General features: G+C 41.1%; 1 protein-coding gene across 1 annotated transcript in view; it reads right to left on the minus strand.

Annotated features, from left to right (window-relative positions):
- Positions 1 to 378: 378 nt before the first annotated feature.
- The window catches only part of LOC139449494 (centriole and centriolar satellite protein OFD1-like), a 33709-nt gene continuing 12268 nt past the window's right edge, over positions 379 to 21819 (minus strand). Inside the window, exons 14-30 of the mRNA XM_071230917.1 lie at positions 21540 to 21607; positions 20636 to 20679; positions 19709 to 19860; positions 18119 to 18230; positions 16956 to 17004; positions 16070 to 16346; positions 15408 to 15510; positions 14781 to 14894; positions 13311 to 13416; positions 12062 to 12183; positions 11064 to 11177; positions 9541 to 9665; positions 8214 to 8354; positions 6651 to 6662; positions 3522 to 3563; positions 2922 to 2983; positions 379 to 1441 (exon numbers count right to left, since the gene is read on the minus strand). Coding sequence (XP_071087018.1) covers positions 1408 to 1441; positions 2922 to 2983; positions 3522 to 3563; positions 6651 to 6662; positions 8214 to 8354; positions 9541 to 9665; positions 11064 to 11177; positions 12062 to 12183; positions 13311 to 13416; positions 14781 to 14894; positions 15408 to 15510; positions 16070 to 16346; positions 16956 to 17004; positions 18119 to 18230; positions 19709 to 19860; positions 20636 to 20679; positions 21540 to 21607 — 1677 coding nt within the window. The 3' untranslated portion in view covers positions 379 to 1407. The remainder of the gene's footprint in view (positions 1442 to 2921; positions 2984 to 3521; positions 3564 to 6650; positions 6663 to 8213; positions 8355 to 9540; positions 9666 to 11063; positions 11178 to 12061; positions 12184 to 13310; positions 13417 to 14780; positions 14895 to 15407; positions 15511 to 16069; positions 16347 to 16955; positions 17005 to 18118; positions 18231 to 19708; positions 19861 to 20635; positions 20680 to 21539; positions 21608 to 21819) is intronic.

Below are 21819 nucleotides of genomic sequence, written 5' to 3' on the forward strand. Positions count from 1 at the left end.
AGCAACAGTGACATTCAGAGATTCAACACACAAAACATATTTCACTTTCAATTTTAAGAAAAAATATGCAACTCTATGTCAAGGTAAAAATATCAGATGCTAATGATTCCTTCAACAATCTCCGGATAATCACAAGACCACAGCCTTGGGCATTGGCATCAATAAATTAGGATTATTAGTTCACATAATGCAATAAACTACACATAGTATACATACACACTTCCTTTATACACTCATATATACAACAAAATCATATGATTATTTCAAAAGAAACTAATTGAGCACATGATTAAAGTATGTCAACATATTTTATATTTTCCACAGATAAGATATTTACATGGTGGTAAAATGGCTCAGGCTAGTCTTGTGAAGTTAGCCCCCCTAGCAAAGGCATGGAGACTTCACTATACTATAGCCATCTCACAGGGGTTTATCTGGGGGTTCCAAATTAAGTGCCCCAGGTAAGCAAATTTGTAAGGGGAATGACTCTTTGGTTGAAAATAGTGATTTTTAAAATATATTTTCTAGACATTGAATCCATGTTGCAAAAATAACCATTCAAGCTTCTTCCTCTTACTATTATCAGTTATATATGAAACATCAACGCTTGAGAATAACCAGTCTCCATTAGCCATTGAAACAGTTTCCATTGAGCGTAAAGGTCAAAATAGCGTGAAAAAACAGGTTACCTGTGCAAAATCATTACATAACATTACATTACATTACATTACATTTGTCATTAAACTACATTAGCATCACTGGGGAGATTCTAAATTCCAATTTGGGAAGATTTGTTAACATCTGCTGTATATTTGGGGCCAAATATCTGCCTGTGAGCAGGTCAAGATAAACCTGTGTCATCTTCTGAATGATGAGAAAATGTAAGGTTAATGCAATAACCCCTAGTGTTTGAGTCTTCAGAAGGATCTAATAGAAGAAATTATCATCTATAAACAAACCCACATTCAGATTGGTCAATTTGTTTACCACCCTGGTCGTTCTGTTAACTACCATGACCTATAAGAGTCCCCCCATAGACAAATTGGTATAGCTGTATATTCATTTCATGGTGAATACAAAGAAGTCATGGTGTTTCCTGAGTCTGAAGGAATGACTGAGTCTTGTAGCATAATACTTGGTGGAATGCTGACAGTGTCCCCACTGGAGGTGGTATTGGTTCCAAGTGTCCCCACTGGAGGTGGTATTGGTTCCAAGTGTCCCCACTGGAGGTGGTATTGGTTCCAAGTGTCCCCACTGGAGGTGGTATTGGTTCCAAGTGTCCCCACTGGAGGTGGTATTGGTTCCAAGTGTCCCCACTGGAGGTGGTATTGGTTCCAAGTGTCCCCACTGTAGGTGGTATTGGTTCCAAGTGTCCCCACTGGAGGTGGTATTGGTTCCAAGTGTCCCTCACCATTCAAAATCATCATCAGAACCTTTTGGACTGTAAAAAAGAGAGAGCATAAAGTTGAGGCTTCTGCAGCATAGTGTTTGTTTGTTTGTTAGTTTGTTTGTTGTTTGACGCTACACTCAGCAATATTCCAGACGGCGGTCTGTATGTCATGGAGTCTTGACCAGACAATCGAATGATTGACATCATGCGTATCGATCTATGCAATTGAAATACAATGACATGCATCACCAAAATCTGACCACCTGGTCCTGTTAACACCCCTAACAACAAGCATGGGTTGTTGGAGACGAATTCTTAAACCAAATCTGCACAGGGCTCTGCGTCATAATGTACGTTTCTCACAGGGCTCTAATGACTAAAATGTACATGAAGAAGATGGACAAGTAGTGAGTGAGTGAGTGTCTTGGGTTTAACGCCGCTTTTAACAGTATTCCAGTCATATCGTGGCGTGTCAGCTTAATGTGGGAGGAAAGCCCGAAGTGATGCAGGTCTAAGACATTTACCACTTCGGTGAAACCCAAGAGCACGGGTATGGTGCTGACAAACCTAGAAACATAATTGGGGCAAACCTGGATTCGAACCCACAATCATAGGTTTCTGGCATGCCAAAGGGACGCAACTCTGCACAGCGAATCGTGGCGCCTTAGACGACTGGGCCACCCGTGCCCACAGATGGACAAGTAGATGTGAGCCAGTGTCTCTGAGTCCCACAAGTCAGAGTAACAGGATCAAAGTAGATATTCAGGTCAAAAGTACTTCTGACATAAATCATATGTAATTTGAACTTAAAGATAGGTTAGCATTTATCTGATACCTCTCAGAATTGACTGGTATGATGGATAAATGCCGCACAAATTCCATCTATATAATGTCAGCCTGTAAATAATTGAGTCAGTGTAAGACAAACCAATGATTGATATATGGACAAACGATATGATCGCCTATTTGCATTGTCATAACCCCGACATATAACATCATTTCGTCATTACCAAAATTAGAGTTATTTTGAATCATTATATTCTCGTTAGGGTAAGGTACAATAACAATTATATTATAATTAGAGTTCTACTTTGTAATACAATTTCCCAAAATGGTAACTGTTTTTATTCAAATGTATTCACAGCTAAAGATTATTACCCATTTTAGTGTTTTGAATTGTGTGGAGTTAATGAATAGCCAAACATTGAACTACGTTCAGAATATTAACAATCATAAAAATAATCCTTGGATCATTGAAATAATTTTGTTAAGGATAGGCTAAACTTACAAGCTCGCCTCTCAACATTTTCTTTCTTTTCATATATGGTTTACGGTATGTATGAAAATATGAAAAGCCTAGGCATTTCATAAAAAGAATAAAAAGTTCATATTATGAGACAAATTCGAAAACAAAAACATAAAATGTTGGATATATCCCACATGTGATGAACGTTAATGAATGTCAATACCCTGTGGGGCGGTGGAGTCATCTAGTGATTTAACAAGTCTCAACAACATGGCAAAACCTTACCTGTGATGGTCTTCCGCTACTGAGATGTCATTATCTGTGTGGGGTGGAGATCCTTCCTGTTGCTGAAATTAAAACACTTTGGACAGATGGCTCACACCAAATCTCACTGCAGATGGGACACCAATGTATCAACTAAAATGTAACTTCATGGGAACAGTATATTAGTCATCACTACCAATGGATTTAGTTGCAGGAGAAAATGTCTACATGATCGTGAGATTTCTTAACATTCAGCACATTTGTAGACCGAATGATCAGTCAACTTAATTTTTAGATGTATACTGAGAGAATAGGCATTCTAATTTGATGTTTTAGAAATTTCTATAAGGCAAAAATAGACAAATATTTTTTCAGGACTATCTATGGACAATGAATGCATTGGGCCTTGTAGCTGTATGTCTTCTCAACATGCTGCCAGATAGATCTCACCTTGTGAGTGAGTCAGTGTGGTCTTATGCCGCTTTTAGCAATATTCCAGCAATATCACAGCAGGGGAGACCAGGGCTTCACACATTGTACCCATGTGGGGAATCAAACCCGGCCCTTCGGTGTGACGAGCGAACGCTTTAACCACTAGGCTACTCCACTGCCCCTTCTTACCTTGTGACCCTGTGACCATGTGTCAACTGTCTTCTGTACAACCTGCAACATGAACATGAAACACATTCTGATACTGATCCTGAAGATGTGTGAAGTGGTCAGAGTGTCTCTGTTCATATCATCAGGACTTGAACTGATCTCTAGCTGGATACATTCTATCACGTGATATCTTAAGAATTCTTACCTCTTCAGAATAATGTATAAAAGTACATGTTCACACATGTAAGTTTTTTTCATGCTTCTTTGAACAGTATTTCAGCTACATAACAGTACTTCAGCATGGAATCATATGTTGCTGATGTTAGATGCCTAATGGCCCTGTCACACAACAACATAGAGCAGTAAAGTATGGCGACATATGAGAATTTTTGCCAAAACGTCGGCTATGGATAAGTTAGGTGTAAGTTGTATACATTAAAAGCATGCTGGTATACGTTGTAGTATGCCAAGGCTTAAAAACATTTTTGTGCATGCACAAAATTTTCGGATATGGGAACGTATGAAGGTATGAATTATATGTTAGGCATACGTTAGAGGTACGCTCTACATACGATACCCTTACGGCCCGTTTTAGGCACCTTTCCCCAAGCTGAGAGCTTGTCATACGTTACTAATACGCTGGCCATACGTTGAACACGCAAGACACACGCTGGTAATACGCTTTTATAAGTTTTGTATAAGTCAGTGATGCGCTACTAATACGTTAGACATGCGTTACATATACGGTAAACTCTTGTTATGTATATGCTATGGATACGCCAAAATCATGTTTTTTCAATGAAAGCTCAACATATGACAGAGTACTAACTGTCTTTTACACGCTAGGTGCAAGTTACTCTAAAACGTTGTAGTGTGACAGGGCTATAAAACTTTTGAGAAACCACCAAGCATGAGTATGTTGCTGACAAACCTAGGAACATACTCAGAGTGAACCAGGATTCAAACCCACAAAGGTTCTTGTGGGACACAACACTACACTGTGAATTGCTACAGCACCTGTGACAACTGGGCCCCACATCCCATGGGGTCATCTAGCACACCCCAAAGTGGCTGAGGGAGTGGATGCTCAAATGTCAGTTTTTGTAAAGGGAGGGGTAGTTACTTAACACATCTGTGAGATTCAAATATCAGAGTGAGTGAATGCTGCTTAAAGTCAGCAGTATTCCAGCAGGTATGTAAATGAATGAGTCAGGACCAGCCAAACAGATATTATAAACACTGATGAACACCATCTGGGTACAGAGGCAAGCACTCACTTATACCTGTTGATCCACAGTTTACTAAGTTCATACCACAAGAGAGTTAACTGACTTTAAAAGTCCAGTTTCCACCCTTGCCGAACTAAGCTGGAATTCCTGGGCTCAATCAAAGCGCCACCAGTGGCTGTTATGAGTTATGTCCCTTCTATGCCTCTCCTATGGACCAATCAAATATCACCTGCATTTGCTTCAAACAAATTGGCTGCGCCTAAACAAGACGATCTGATCGACAATCAAGATCTATAATGTGATAAAACAGCTCTTACATTGCGAAGTGCATCAAATCATGTCAACACCTTGATTAAAAAAAGATTTGGAAAATATCTGTTGACAACAAGTTGGCGATGCACATGCTTTGCAAATCCTGCAATCAACCGAACTCCTCATGACAGTTTACAAACAGGATTTCAATTTCGGTGCGTGATTTTGATTTGACTATGCATAGACTAGTTAGTCCAGGCAAAATCTAACTCAATAATACCAACCTAGTTCGGCAAGGGTGGAAACTGGATTTTTATAGTCAGTTAACTCTCTTGCCTCGGGAAGATGGCCACAAGCATAATGTACTGGGGACTTAGTCTGGCATGGAGGCCCAATAGAGGAACATATACATGTATAGACAAACATTGCTGACCACCACCATGTAAGCATACACACAATGAGACAGGAGCATGTAAATATGTCATTAATTCATAGCAGGTTAATGTTGTTAGTGATCTAAATTGCACTATCACTATATGAAAGGGAAAAATAAATACAAATACGCAAATGACATATTGCACGCATCCCCTGCTTACAGCATACCAAACTGTACAATAATACATGAAGATATGGCAAATTATCAGCTTCAAATGACATTTTCAATATGGCTGTTGATTCTGACTTTCAGTCGAAGTACATAGCCTCTCATTAATAATTGGTACACCTTTGTTCTGTTCACTATAGCATCGGTTGTTGCGAAGATATTGTTTTTCTACAAGCAGTCAATAAGATTTTTTTCAAACATGCAAAATTTCTGTACACCCACATGGGAGTGCTATTAAGGACATATTTGTGTTCTGTGGCGCTTTTCTTTTGTTGAGATGATAATTTCAGAATAGAGGTGGTCAAAAAATGAAACCAAATCATTTTAGAAAACTGACATCTGATTGAGTCAAGAATCCACCCTTTAATTATCTAATGGTGGTGAAAGTTCAACCAGGGTTCACCTGATGCAACCTTCTTTACGGTTCAGCAAAGCCCTTGTAATTTTCATTAGCCATGGGCCAACGGGCCAGCGGTTAAAAAAACAGGCAAGCCCTTGTAATTTTTATTGGCCATGGGCCAACGGGCCAGCGGTTAAAAGAACAGCTGTTTTTTGGAGGTGACCGCAGAACTTCACGCAGACAGGTAGCGTATCAGAGTAAAAGATCAGATTAAAATGAGAAAGGACATCACTCCTGGTACTTTTTGATAAATGTGTCATGTAGATGTTAGACTATGGTTCCAAACATGTGTCCAAATGTGCCTTGAACATGATGAACAAGATAGAAAACAACAATTGTATTTTACACTGAAAATACAATACAGCATGGAATTGCATTCTAACATCTTCAGAATATGCTGGTGTGTGACCATCAATTACATGTGTGTGCCTCCATCAACATGCAACTATTGCAATACTGTAGCTAGGTCTAGGTCAGACCTAGTTCAATTCTCGAACTATAAGTTAGATCTACATGTATTTCCATTCCTTCACTAGACTACAGGTTAGATCTGTATTCCCTTGAATTGGTATTTGTGATTGATATGAGACAACAGCCAAATTAGTTGGTCCTGACCCCAATATGAGTGATTACATGCAAGCAACAACCACAGTTTTTATACAAACCTTGGAGCTGTCCTGGAACATAGCAAACAAGGTCATACAATCTATCGCCATCCAGAGTCAAGGTAAGAGAAACTAAACTTTACAAACCATTGTTGTTCCCAAGACAACAAACTAAGGGAATGCTTTCTTAATTTTGTGGTTTATGGAGTAAACCAACTAGAACCTAAAACACAATTCCAAAATAAATAGTAATAGTTTAACATCTTTTTTACTTGCCTGACCAAAAATCAAACAAAGTTACTGTTAACCTTTTGAATAATAATTGATTTTACACAAACCTCATACTAAAACAAGTCTATGCAACTTCCTAATAAAGAGAAAAAAGCCTTCTCGGACCATGTGTAAATACATGTACATGTTACTGTAAATATATTGAAAATCCAGGATGTTTGACATCATCAAACACTTGTTCCTCATCACACTTTTTCTCACCACCCCTGTTCCTCAACACCCTTCTGTTCCTCATCACCCCTCTCTTCCTCATCACCCCTCTGTTCCTCATCACCCCTCTGTTCCCCATCATGCCTCTGTTCCTCATAAACCACCTGTTCCTGAAAACCCATCTGTTCCTCATCACCCGTTCCTCATCACCCCACTGTTCCTCATCACCCCTCTGTTCCTCATTGACCCTCTGTTCCTCATCAACCCTGTTCCTCATAAATCACCTTTTCCTCATCCCCCCACTGTCCCTCATAAATCACATGTTCCCGAAAACCCACATGTTCCTCATCACCCCTGTGTTCCTCATCACCCCTCTGTTCCTCATCCCCCACTGTTCCTCATAAACCACCTGTTCCTCATCACCCCTCTGTTCCTCATCCCCCACTGTTCCTCATAAACCACCTGTTCCTCATCACCCCTCTGTTCCTCATCGACCCTGTTCCTCATCAACCCTGTTCCTCATAAATCACCTTTTCCTCATCATCCCTCTGTTCCTCATCCCCCACTGTTCCTCATAAACCACCTGTTCCTCATCCCCTCACTGTTCCTCATAAACCACCTGTTCTTCATTACCCCTCTGTTCCTCATCAACACTCTGTTCCCCATCACCCCTGTTTCTCATAACCCACCTTTTCCTCATCCCCCCTCTGTTCCTCATAAACCACCTGTTCCTGAAAACCCACCTGTTCCTCATCCCCCCTGTTCCTCGTTAACCACCTTTTCCTCATCCCCCCTGTTCCTCATAAACCACCTGTTCCTCATCCCCTCTGTTCCTCATAAACCACCTGTTCCTCATCACCCCTGTTGCTCATAAACCACCTTTTCCTCAACCCCACACTGTTCCTCATAAACCACCTGTTCCTGAAAACCCACCTGTTCCTCATCACCCCTCTGTTCCTCATCATAAACCACCTGTTCCTCACCCCCCCTGTTTCTCGTTAACCACCTTTTCCTCATCCCCCCTGTTTCTCATAAACCACCTGTTCCTCATCCCCTCTGTTCCTCATAAACCACCTGTTCTTCATCACCCCTCTGTTCCTCATCTCCCCTCTGTTCCTCATCTCCCCTCTGTTCCTAATCTCCCCTTTGTTCCTCATCACCCCTCTGTTCCTTTTCACCCACCTGTTTCTCATGTTCCCTGTTTTTCTGCACCATGGCCATGTACTGTTTCATCACGGGGTCTATCCCATCATCTGACTTCTCCTGCCTCTCCTCCGTCTCTCCTCCTCCTGCACTACTGTGTGCCTTGGGTGGATCTCGTCCCTGATGCAAAGAACATTAAACTCTGTACTTGTAACAAGAATCACGCCAAAATATCTGTACAATCCAGGTTTGAAGAATAAGACTGGAGATTTGTGGCTCATACAGATGTTTAGGTGTGCCATTGGTGACTTGTACAGATGTTTAGGTGTGCCACAGGGGGCTTGTTCAGAGGTTTAGGTGTGCCACAGGGGACTTGTACATATGTTTAGGTGCACCACAGAAACCTGTACATATGTTTAGGTGCACCACAGGGGACTTGTACAGATGTTTAGGTGTGCCACAGTGGACTTGTACAGATGTACAGAGGTTTAGATGCGCCACACAGGACTTGAACAGATGTTTAGGTGCACCACAGGGGACTTGTACATATGTTTAGGTGCACCACAGAAACTTGTACATATGTTTAGGTGCACCACAGGGGACTTGTACAGATGTTAAGGTGTGCCACAGGCGACTTGTACAGATGTTTAGGTGCACCACAGGGGGCTTGTACATATGTACAGAGGTTTAGATGTGCCACAGGGGGCTCGTATAGAGGTTTAGATGTGCCACAGGGGACTTGTACATATGTTCAGGTGTGGCACAGGTGACTTGTACAGATGTTTAGGTGCACCACAGGGGGCTTGTTCAGAGGTTTGGATGTGCCACAGGGGGCTTGTACAGATGTTTAGATGTGCCACAGGGGGCTTGTTCAGATGTTTAGGTGTGCCACAGGGGGCTTGTTCAGATGTTTAGGTGCACCACAGGGGGCTTGTACATATGTTTAGGTGCACCACAGGGGACTTGTACATATGTTTAGATGTGCCACAGGGGGCTTGTTTAGATGTTTAGGTGCACCACAGGGGGCTTGTACATATGTTTAGGTGCACCACAGGGGACTTGTACATATGTTTAGGTGCACCACAGGGGTCTTGTACATATGTTTAGATGTGCCACAGGGGGCTTGTTCAGAGGTTTAGATGTGCCACAGGGGGCTTGTACAGATATTTAGGTGTGCCACACAGGACTTGTGCAGAGGTTTAGATGTGCCACTGGGGGCTTGTACAGATGTTTAGGTGTGCCACACAGGACTTGTGCAGAGGTTTAGATGTGCCACTGGGGGCTTGTACAGATGTTTAGGTGTGCCACAGGGGACTTATACTGATGGATGTTTTTTTCTGGGAATAAGAATCTCAGGAGAACATACTTCTAGTCGATCCAGTTCTTCTTGTTCTTTTTCAAAAGCTTCTTCTTCTATCCTGCGTCTCTCTTCATTACGACGTTCACGCTCTTCCTCCAACTTTTGCCGCTCTTCCTCCACTCCATCACTACCTACATGAACAAAGGCTCATGAATTAACATTTGTTTTCCAAGGGTATATTATCACATGTGGAAGCCATGATTTCATAACTAGCCCTTACATGCCTACGTGGCTGGAGGTTACTAGTACTTTGTCTGTTAGTAAACAGTAAACACTTGGTTTTAATATAATAGGAAGTGGAAAACATATTGAAACACAAAGGAATACATGTGAATGATAACATGTCAGTACGGATATAGCAAACACGGATACAATGAGCTATTCAACAATCACCGATTTATCTCCAATATAATATATACAATTTACGTAGATAACGAACTCTCTACAGCGAACTAACAGATACAGCGAACTGATATCTGATCACCGACAAGCCCATCTGCCACTAATTAGTGACGTGTATAGCAAACTGAGAAATCTCACTCAGTGTCAAGTGTCACTGACAACTGGCTGTATGCAATCAGCAGCGAATCAACACAATCGCAGCAAATCAACACAATCAGCGGTGACGAATCAAACTTGTTCACCTTGAATGATTGTTATGAAAAGTTGTCAATTGAATGTCATGAAGTGATCACTGCTAATACAAGTCAATGCTGCAATTACGTGCATTGTGTTTTGTTTTATCCAAGATGGCGGACGTTTCCGAGCAAAAACGTATATAACGAACAACGGAAATAACAAACTGATTTTTCTGGTCCCTTGTAGTTCGTTTTATCCATGTTCTATTGTATGTGTGTAATATACCCAAAGGCTAAAAGAACTATCTGGAGCCCTGGTATACACAGTTGGAAGTTTGACCAATCCAAAAGGCATCCGGTCAATATCATCATCATGATTATCAATCTTCAGTTTCCAATAAATTTACATAATCACTGTTACTTTAGTGTTTGAATATCTGTTCATATTTTATATGTTAATTTGACGTAAGACAGACAGAGCAATGTTGCTAGCATCAAAGATATTGATGGACTCATAAGGATGGGTATTGGGAGGTTTAAAGTGTATGACAATATTTTTCAATGCACAAGACGATATATGGCATAATTTAAATTTTGAATTCAGAAGATATCTGATACATTAATTGATGAATTTGAACATTATAAATGGAACAAAACAAAATGCTGGTACAACATGGTGTTTACTCATGGGGCCCCGGAGTCAGGCGATGGGGCAGTGAAGGTATTTGGCAAGTATACTACATTAAACACATGATAAAAATCACTTTTTGAGCATAAAAAATGATATTGTGATATATATCATGGAAAGAATGAACCCCAATATACCGATAATAGCGCACACCCTTATTGTCTCATCATCTTGGGAGGAATTAATCATGAACTTTCAGCGCTTCTCAACAAATGGCATTCTGTATTATCATATCATGGCTGAAGGAGTCTGGAGTTATCTACCTTTCCATGCAGTGTCCAAGGAGATAGGAGGAAGACTTGACGGAGGAAGAACTGGTGTTGTCAGATCCTCTCTCGGGCTATGTCCGCTCTGTGTTTCAATTGGCTTTAAATGGTCTGGGAAAACAAACAATGCTAAGATGTGACTATCCTGGGGTGAGGTGAGGTGAAATGGGGTTTAACGTTGCATACAAGATTTTTGCACTCATATAGCGATGTGCATGCACGTGTGTGTGTGTGTTTGTGTGTGGCTGCTTGTACTAGTCCGGACTGATGCCGATTTATAGTGTTAGCCCACTGAGATACCATGCCACAGTTTAACATGAATACCCCACTCAGACACAGTATACTGACTCCGAGCTGACCAGTCCTTATTTTAGCCCCTTAATGCTGAACGCGAGACAGGGTAACAACAAGTACCATCTTTCAACGTCTTTTGGTATGACAAGGCCGGGGATCAAACCCAGAACCTTCCGCTCTCCGAGCACACGCTCTACCACTAGACCACGGAGGCGGTCAACTACCTTGGAGAATGGGTTTAGGCTTTCAGGGTTATGAGTTCAAAATATATATTTAGAAGTTCTGAAATACACACAGCTCATGTTACCAACCAGGATTGACAGACAACTCTGTTGGCACTACAATACTTTAAGGATTCCTGCATACATCTCGCAAACTATTCATGTCATACAAAAGTATATTTCTGTTCTGCTTTTTCCAAGCCAAAAACTTAGTTTAGCATTGCAAAAGAATTTGCTGACCGTGTTGCATGTCCATTGGGTTAGACTGCAGATGCAGTGTTAAAGGCAACTCTGTCGAATGGAGGAAATGTAGCATTGAGAGCTAAAATTTGAAATTGGCACATATTACAACCAACATGTAACACGGTAGCAATTCTGATCAGTTATCCTTTGCTAAAGTTGTCTTGCAGCAGCAACAGTTTCCTTGGAAACAAGTCAATGAAGAGAACAGGCAGGCACTTTGTACTGTGGCTCACTCACCATCCCCCGGACTATGTCCATCACTTGACTCGGACCCTGCTACCACCATGATGCCAGGAGACCCTGGTCTTGCCTCCAGGTCTGATACTGTGATTGGACGATGCTTTACTCGCAACGCCTTTCTGAAACACAGAGTTGTCTCCCTTGAACACATCATGTTCATCAATTCCATATCCATTCTCCATAGTTTACAAGTTACCATGGTTATGCTCCTCATACCTGTTCTACAAAGGAAGATTTGATAATGGCCCTTATTGGACAACATGAAATGTGAAATTTGGGGGAAAGGTGCAAGGAACTTGGAAATATTGCTATGAAAGATATCAGTAATGTACAAATGGCTAACATCTAGTCTTTTTGCTTCCTTACAATTGCAAGCTTTGGACTTCTGACATGATCAAATACATAAATATGGCAAAACCAAATGAAAAGGCCTGTCTTTCAAACTTCAAATGAAAATCCAAGAATCTAAGACCCAGAATGATTTTTTCATCACAATGTTATGTTTGTACTATGTTACATAATTCTCTGAAACTCAGTCTAAGAAAAATGACTCATGTTCAAATATTAGTTAAATGCTCCCTGAAAAACTGAAGCTTTTTGACACATTTTATCCTTATCTACGTACTTTGTACTGTCATGAGTCCCAAACATGCAACTGTTGAAATGAACAAAGCTTAATTCTCATTCATACATGATAACTTTCGTAATTTCTTAAATATTTGCTCACTTCTCATATATAAAGCAGAATGTGTGGGACAAAATGTGCTCTTATCACACCTATACATTTTAGTGCATTTCAAAATTCACATGTTACAAATATTCAGTGGAAAGGTTACTGAAAACAAACTTCCAAAATGGACATGAGTTTTACCCTAGCGTTCATCAAAGATTGGGTGTGTTGGCTTTTTACGTACTCTAGCTAACGTCTTACATGCTAGCAACGTCCTAAGACACCTCCTCAAGTATTGCAGAAATGACATGACAAGGGATAGCACCAAAACTGTACCTAAGTTGGGAATGATCTACAGCAGGATGAGCAAACAGTTTTATCCTCTAGGCTATACAAACACCTGATCTGAATTGACTTAAAGATTGTATAATTGTTGACTAATGACAAAAGGACTAAACATTTACCATCTCTCGCAATTGACACCATTAAGTCCCAACACGGCGTGTGACTCTCAAAAAAGCAGATCAACAAAGTACATCGTATTCAAGTGGTCAGAGTAGGACTGTCCCCACCTACCCATTGTCCAGCCCATCATCGGACATGTTGGAGATGTCGAACCTCGGCACAGGCTCCACTGATGCCCGGCCCTTGTCTCGACCTCCGCTCAACTCCTCAAAACTGTCTGCAAGTACAACATGATGTCATGATTGAAAACTCAAGACACAAAAAATAATAAATATCTTCACACAACTGGAGAACTGGCACCCCCTCAAATGGACATTTATGCATTGTTTAACATTCATTTTTCTGTTACTTTCAGATCGTAGCAGGGCATCTATCTCCGAATTGGGATACAATGACATCCTTCAACCAAGTCAGTGAGCCTGGCCACCGAATCCCATCAGCTTCCTCTTACAACAAGCATGGGTGGATGAAGACCCGGGGTAGAAAAGGTCTTCAGCAACCCATGCTTGCCGTAAAAGGCGACTATGCTTGTCGTAAAAGGCGACTAACGGGATTGGGTGGTCAGGCTCACTGACTTGGTTGATGCATGTCATCGGTCCCAATTGCGTAGATCGATGCTCATTATGTCAATCACTGGATTGTCTGGTCCAGACTCGATTATTTACAGACCGCCATCATATAGCTGGAATATTGCTGAGTGTGGCATTAAACAACAAATAAACAAATAATAATAATACAACAAGCATGGGTGGATGAAGACCAATTCTAAGACGGAAACTAGCTCTGTGAGCATAATAGACATGACATGAAACGATGTTTATTAAATTCATCATAACATTTGGCAATCATTACAAAACTTGCAAAGACAGACTATCATAAAGATCCTTATAAACAGATTTGACATGGTTTTTGTCTCAGAGCAGCGAATATTCCATCAGAACACAAAACATGAAAAGATGAATTATCTCAAAAACATTTTTCATCCCTAAGTTCAAGTAAACATTCAAAGTGCAATGAGTTTATGGAAAAGGTAATCAAGGCAGTTGTTTTTCATGTTGTGTGAGACTGCCTCCATGGCCTAGTGGTAGAGCATCCGCCCAGAGAGTGGAAGGTCCGGGGTTCGATCCCCGGCCGTGTCATACTAAAGACGTTAAAAGATGGTACTTGTCTTGCTTGGCATTAAGGGGCTAAAACAAAAACTGGTCGGCTCGGAGTCAGTATACTGTGTCTGAGTGGGTATTCATGTTAAACTGCGGCATGGTATCTCAGTGAGCTAGCACTATAAATCGGCATCAGTCCGGACTAGTACAAGCAGCCACACACACACACACGTGCATGCACGTTGCTATCTAAGTGCAATTATCTTGGACACGGCGTTAAACCCAATTTCACCTCACCTCACCTCATGTGAGGATTTTAGTCTTTGAGTCCTCGGAACTCTCAGTAATAAGTTTTGTGGGTCACATGGTGACCACTCCAACAACAAATAAAACATAAAAAATGTGTGATGTTTTATGCTTATTATAGAACATGATAGAAAGGAAAAGGCATTCTTAAGTTATATACAGTTACTATGGTTACCATTGTCATATTCAGCTGAGGAGGACCTCTTGCTGGCCTGCTGGTATGGTGTGGAAGACATGGGCCGATGCAGCATGATGGGACTCTGCGCAGGGGACTCGGCATGATGGGAACCTAGCCAACACACCAGATACTGAACTTCGGACCAGTAACTGCATTATACTGCTGTAGTGATTTAACAACATACAGAATATCTATAACCATTTTCAAGTTTTGAGTGTGAGAATGGTATTAGGCTGGTTTCAGCAATATTTCAGCAATATCACACCAGAAATGGGCTTCCCACATTGTACCCACATTGTACCCACATTGTACCCACATTGTACCCATGTGGGGGACAAACTGGGTCTCCGGTGTGATGAGTGAACGCTTTAACCACAAGGCTACCCCACCATCCTTAAATCTCAAGTGAAATCAGATGTGTATGATCAGGATCAAAATACACAGGATCTAAATCAATTTACAGGATTGATAATTTACAGCTGTGTAATTATTGTCCCATGTCCCTCATGTTATGGTGTTTTAAGATACTATAACATCAGTCTGGTGATCTTGTCAGATACATCTTTTTCCAGAACTTCATTTATATTTCCAGTATTGCTGCAGTAGAGTGGCAGTGTCTCCTACCTCTGGATGCTCCCTGGCTGACTCGTTTGGGCGACAATCTGTCCGGGACAGAAGCTACGTTGGTCATCTGGTAGTGGAAGTCAGTATAAGCTCTCTCTAAATTCTGTAATCAAACAGGATACAAGTAACCAGTTGATGTCGACATGTTATGGCCTACCAAATGAGACTATTTTGCAATAACCTGACCCACCCAAAACCAAAAACATAAAATGTCTGTCACTTCATCTATAGACCAATGAGTGTGAGTGAGATTGATTTTACGCCGCTTTTAGCAATATTCCAGCAATATCACGGTGGGGTACACCAGAAATGGGCTTCACACATTGTACTCATGTGGGGAATCGAACCCGGGTCTTCGGCGTGACGAGCAAACGCTTTAACCACCAGGCTACCCGACCGCCCCCTATAGACCAATGACTTTGTGGGGCACTAGCAACTGAATCCATGTGTCAAAACTGTTTCAAGTAAAACCAACATCACATCACAGGTGTTTGAGGTTGCCTGAGGTCAGATATTTACAACATTTGGTATTGCAAGCCCCTTTTGCCTGAAACCAGACAATGGTTTTCTCAAGTGCTAATTATTTCACCCAATATTAAAATCAATCATACAAGCAATGATCATTGTTTTTATTAATCAGGAACCTGAGAACACATTCTCACCTGAGCTTCCTTCTCCAGACTCTTGAGGCGGTACTTAGCCTCCGCAACTACATCGGCTGAGGCAGCTGACGACACTTCCTCCTCCGATATCTCTCCATGATGACCACCACCAAAGACAAGATCAACATCAATATCATTGTACACATCTCTGGCATCATATCGACCAGGACGTCCTTGACTGCTGGAGAGACGACCTTGACTACTCGACAGTCGTACATTGGACGTGTCTCGAAGCCTTGATTCCTGGCCCACTGATACGTGGGACGCACTTGGAAGTCTGAAATCATGAAAATATGATGGTTCACAGACATATATCTGCCCTTAAATTGTAAAGTTTAAGTTGTCTTGCACAATCTGAACAAAATCACCACACAAATTTTAGAACTTTCACACAGAGACAGGTGCTTTTTCCTGCATCATGAATGGTTATCATGAAACAAGTTACTGAAAGCAGATGATATTCACAATCTGACTCAAAAGCTGCATCCTGTGAGTAAAATTGTATCAGGTGTTGATGCTGATGAACTTGAAATTGAACTTGAAGAAATTGAAGTTTTAATGTTTGGACAAGTATGTGATACATGAGTGAGTTTTGTTTCACGCTGCTTTGAACAGTATTCCAGTTATATCACGGCATGTCAAATTAATGTGAGAGGAAAGCCCGAAGTGATGCAGGTCTCAGACAATTACCACTTTGGTGAAACCCAAGAGCACGGTTATGGTGCTGACAGACCTAGAAACATAAATGGGGCGAACTGGATCAGATTTGAACCCACGATCAAAGGACCAGCATGCCACTGGGACGCAAGTCTGCAAAGCATATTGTGGCGCCTTAGGTGACTGGGTCACCTGTGCCCCTGTATGATGCAGGAAGCTATAGACTTACCCTCCACCTTCTTCTGTGTGTGGCTTTCTGTACACCTCATTGTTGAGAGCTGTGGAGATGATATCAGATATCACAAATATGATGGACAGGGAACATTTTTGTTTTGGTAACTAGCCATATTGTAAAAAAATGATGCTGACACTATTGACTTCAGATTATCAAGAATTAACTGTTGATTGTTTATTTTCTATTTCTTATCGCATTTGCGACAAAAAGATAATTTACTTGGATATTACGTTTCATAAATTATTAAAATTGTGATGAATTATGAAGTAGATCCAGTAGTGATAAAATTACTATAAATCTAACAACACAATCCAGTGTATTTAAGTTCACAGGCTGCCACATCTCTTCAACACCAACTTGTCATGGTCAAGGTGTGAGACTGCCTCGTGATGCACGAGTTGTGTTTCTAACTTCCAGGGATGTGAGCAGGTTTTCCCGAAAAAAGAGGAAAAGTCTAGGAAAAATTTTTTAAACATTTGATTGCATTTTAAGCAATTTCGTGCAGTTTGGACAACATTCACACCAAGAAATGTAATAAGTCAATGACAAAAGTTAATAAGTCAAATAAACAAGATGGTAGATGCAGTAAAATTTCGAAGTTAATCAGTACTTAAAATCGGGCATAGCTTCCGCGTACCTGGCTACCCGCCAGGTCTGGGAGCAATACTGCCATAACCTTCAACCCCCATCCCCCAGACACAAGGACAACTGTCACAAGCGTGCAATGTCTGACCCTTTCCTCATGTTGAAGCATATTGAAAAGAACTTACCTTGTACCTACTTACCTTTTGTTGAAAAAAACAAAAGCCCATTGCAAGCATAAGACATTAATACAACATGTATCCCCATGTTATGGGTTTTTGGACGCTGGAAAAACATTCATAGTTTTCTCGCTAATCACATGAACAACTGTAAAATATCTCATTCACTTACAGGCTAAAAGACAACTTTATCTTAAAAACAAGCCATCATCTGACTCTGAGTGTTTACAATTTCTGTGTGACGCCACACCCCATGTTATAGTGCAAGTATTCGTGATAGAAAACGTATGATGTCCAAAAACCTTTGCTGCTGAAAGCTCTGATCGAAAACAGGACAATCACCGACGGTGGGTGTGAGACTGCTTTGTGAAGCATCAGTTGTGTAACCTGACCTACCCTGGTGCGTCATGGCGAGATGCTGGCGGAGATCAATCACCTCTCTGTTCATCTCCTTCATCTGTAATGTCTGCTCCTCATAGTGGCGGACCAGCTCTCGGTTCCGGTCAATCTGAAGACAACACACAACTACATCAACACACACAACTACTTAAACATCCACAATTCAAGAGGTGATATTGCAGTCTTGCACCCCTTAAATAGTATTCCAGCATATTGCTTCTAGGACCAACTAATCACGTATATGCAGTTAGATGTCATTAATAAACACCCAGCTAACTACGGCGGCCATTTTGTGAACATTAATATGGCACATGAGTGTAGGCTGGGATTCCAAGGTTACATATGGGCTGGAATAACAAGTCAATGCATAGTCCAATCAAAATCATGTGATGAACTACACTTCCGGTTGGAAAACAACATGGATTTCAACGTTCAGATTTCGGTCGACTGTGGGATTGGCAAAGCATGTGTACCACCAACAGGGCTTCGACAGATATTTGGAAAATCTTTTCACAAGGTGCTCAAGTGATTTTATCAACTTCTCGAGGTAAGACCAATTATATAACAATACAGATGTTGATTATCGATCAGATCGTCTTGACTGGGCATCACCAATTTCTTGGAAGCAAATGCAAGTAATATGAGAGGTGGAATCTGGTCAATAACCCGTAATGGCCGTTGGTGGAGCTACAATCGAACCACGAAATTCCAGCCTAGTTCAGCAAGGGAGGAAACTGTAAGATGTAACTCCATCAACATCCACAACTACATCAACACCCACAACTACATCAACATCCACAACTACATCAACACCCACATCTACATCCATAACTACATCAACACTCACATCTACATCCATAACTACATCAACACCCACATCAACATCCATATCTACATCAACATATACAACTACATCAACACCCACAACTACATCAACACCTACAACTACATCAACACCCACAACTACATCAACACCCACAACTACATCAACATCCACAACTACATCAACACCCACATCGACATCCATATCTACATCAACACATACAACTACATCAACACCCACAACTACATCAACACCCACAACTACATCAACACCTACAACTACATTAACATCCACAACTACATCAACACCCACATCGACATCAACATCCACAACTAAATCAACACCCACCACTACATCAACATCAACAACTACATCAACACCCACATCGACATCCACATAGACATCCATATCTACATCAACACATACAACTACATCAACACCCACAACTACATCAACACCCACAACTACATCAACACCTACAACTACATCAACATCCACAACTACATCAACACCCACAACTACATCAACATCCACAACTACATCAACACCCACATCGACATCCATATCTACATCAACACATACAACTACATCTGCAACAGACCACAGATTCTTAGGCCCCTATTAGAGGATATGTTGAATCTTGGATTCAAACCTGAAACCTAGATCCAGGCAGATAATAGAAACGACACACAGAAAACAGTCACCCCACCCCATGGGGGCACCGACTGTATACATCATATTCACCAACAATGGATGTAACATACCTCATCTTTCAGCCGTGTCTCAAGTTGTTGTTTCTGTTGTTCAAACAACACTTGCTCCTGTCGGAGATTTTCCCGAGCCCTCTCCAAGTCCCTCTGCATCAGCAGCGTCTCCGGACTTGGACGTCTGAGCTCTCGGAGCAGCTCTTCTTGCCCTTGAAACAACATGAATATCATGCATGGTCCTTATCTCTGTATCAAATCAACAGTTCAAGACTACAAGTCTGACTAAGGCGTAAAAAAATAAAAAATAAAATTGGTTCTCGGGCAATGATTTTTGCTCTGATAGTGCAGGCGGGCAGCATATTTTTTTTTTTGCTTGATCAAACTAGTATGTAACTAAACAGTTGTGTACCATCAATCTGGGAAAGGTCCTCCCTACATAAACATTGCCGCCATGACCATAACACGATATGTGCATTAAAGCAGTGAGCATGTAAAGGGAAGTAAGTGCGTGGATCGTATTGTTTTGAAGTATTAGGATTTTTATATTCTTTTTAAAATCGAAATAAAAACGAGCGGTACACTTTACGATGATGCGGGCGGTCCTGGAGAACCGAGACTATTATTGATTTTAGCCTAAAGATTCTCAGCAATCTCCTAAACTACCCTGAATCAATGAGTTGCCACTGAAGTTTAAATACATTTAGTTCCAATCAATGACAGTGTTCATGAAATATCTTTAAGAAGACCAGGCTCCAGAAATTCGGCAGGCCCTGCATGGTTGCTTTGAGCAGTTAAAACACCACTTTGTCTGGACTAGTGGAGTTTTGATAATTACAACCGTTAATCTTAAATATCAATCTGCTAATGACTACCCTGATTACAGAGAAACCATGGTTAAGTTTCACACAAACTAATTACATTACTTCATCATCCATCATGTCAACTGTAAAATAATACATCATGGAGAAGTTTGTGTCAACTTACTTCCCCTCTCTCTTTCATTCATGGTGAGAAGTTCAGACAACCTCCTGAAACATCAATAACAACTGACCTCAATATTTAACAAGGCAGAATTGTTTTCTATAGGTGAGTTCGTGAGTTGGTGAGTGAGTGAGTGAGTGAGTGAGTGCTTGAGTCATGTTGGGTCAGACGCTGCTTTGATTCTTGAGTTCGTGATTGATTGGGTTTGTGAGTTTGTGAGTGAGTGTTCTCTCACGCTGTGGTCACGCTGTGATGCTGCTCTGATTCATTAGTGAGTGAGTGAGTGAGTGAGTGAGTGAGTGAGTGAGTGAGTGAGGGAGTGAGTGAGTGAGTGAGTGAGTGAGTGAGAGTGTTTAATGCCACTAAAGGCTTGTCATCAGCTTGATGTTGGGGGAAGCCTCAGTGATGCAAGTCTCAGACATTTACCACTTTGGTGAAATCCATAGTGACAGTCCCAGAAACATAGTCAAGGGGAACAGGGAATAAGAACCCATGGCCATAGGTTTCTGGGATGCCAAAGGGACAAAATTGTGCACAGTAATTGTTATGACTTAGATGACGAGGCCACCTGTGCAGCCAGGTGACTGAATACTGATTATCACTAACAGCCCAATAAAGCCGGAGTATTATCTTAATTATGTAAAAGAGGTGGCAGTAGCTCGTCGACACAAGATGGAGAGTGAGTGAGTATGGTTTTACGCCGCTTTTAGTTTTAGCAACATTTCAGTAATATCACGGCGGGGACACCAGAAATGGGTGTCACACATTGTACCCATGTCGGAATCAAACCCGGGTCTTCGACGTGATGAGCGAACGCTTTAACCACTAGGCTACCCGCCAGCCCCAACAAGATGGAGAAGTTAGACACCACATGCCAAGTTTCTGTTCTACTTTCTGACATACTTACGTCCTGAGTGTTTCCATTTCATTACGTAAAACAGAGTTGTGTTCTTTGATTGTCTTGTAATCAGCCATCTGGAAAAAACAACAGAATCTTACAAAGTAAGGATAAGATATAATATGGATGAACAACTTCTTTATTACAATTAGGAGCAACATTTCGGTGCAGATTCTAACACCGTTATCGAGCAAGTGATCTTATCCTTACTTAGCACCCAACTTCCAAATGCCTCTCAAAGAAGTTAACAGAATCTTACATTTATAAATTGCAACAGTCATTATCAGTA

This window comes from Haliotis cracherodii, unplaced genomic scaffold, assembly GCF_022045235.1.
Source record: "Haliotis cracherodii isolate W230 unplaced genomic scaffold, xgHalCrac1.p SCAF_8, whole genome shotgun sequence".
NCBI classification, from domain to species: Eukaryota; Metazoa; Mollusca; class Gastropoda; order Lepetellida; family Haliotidae; genus Haliotis; species Haliotis cracherodii.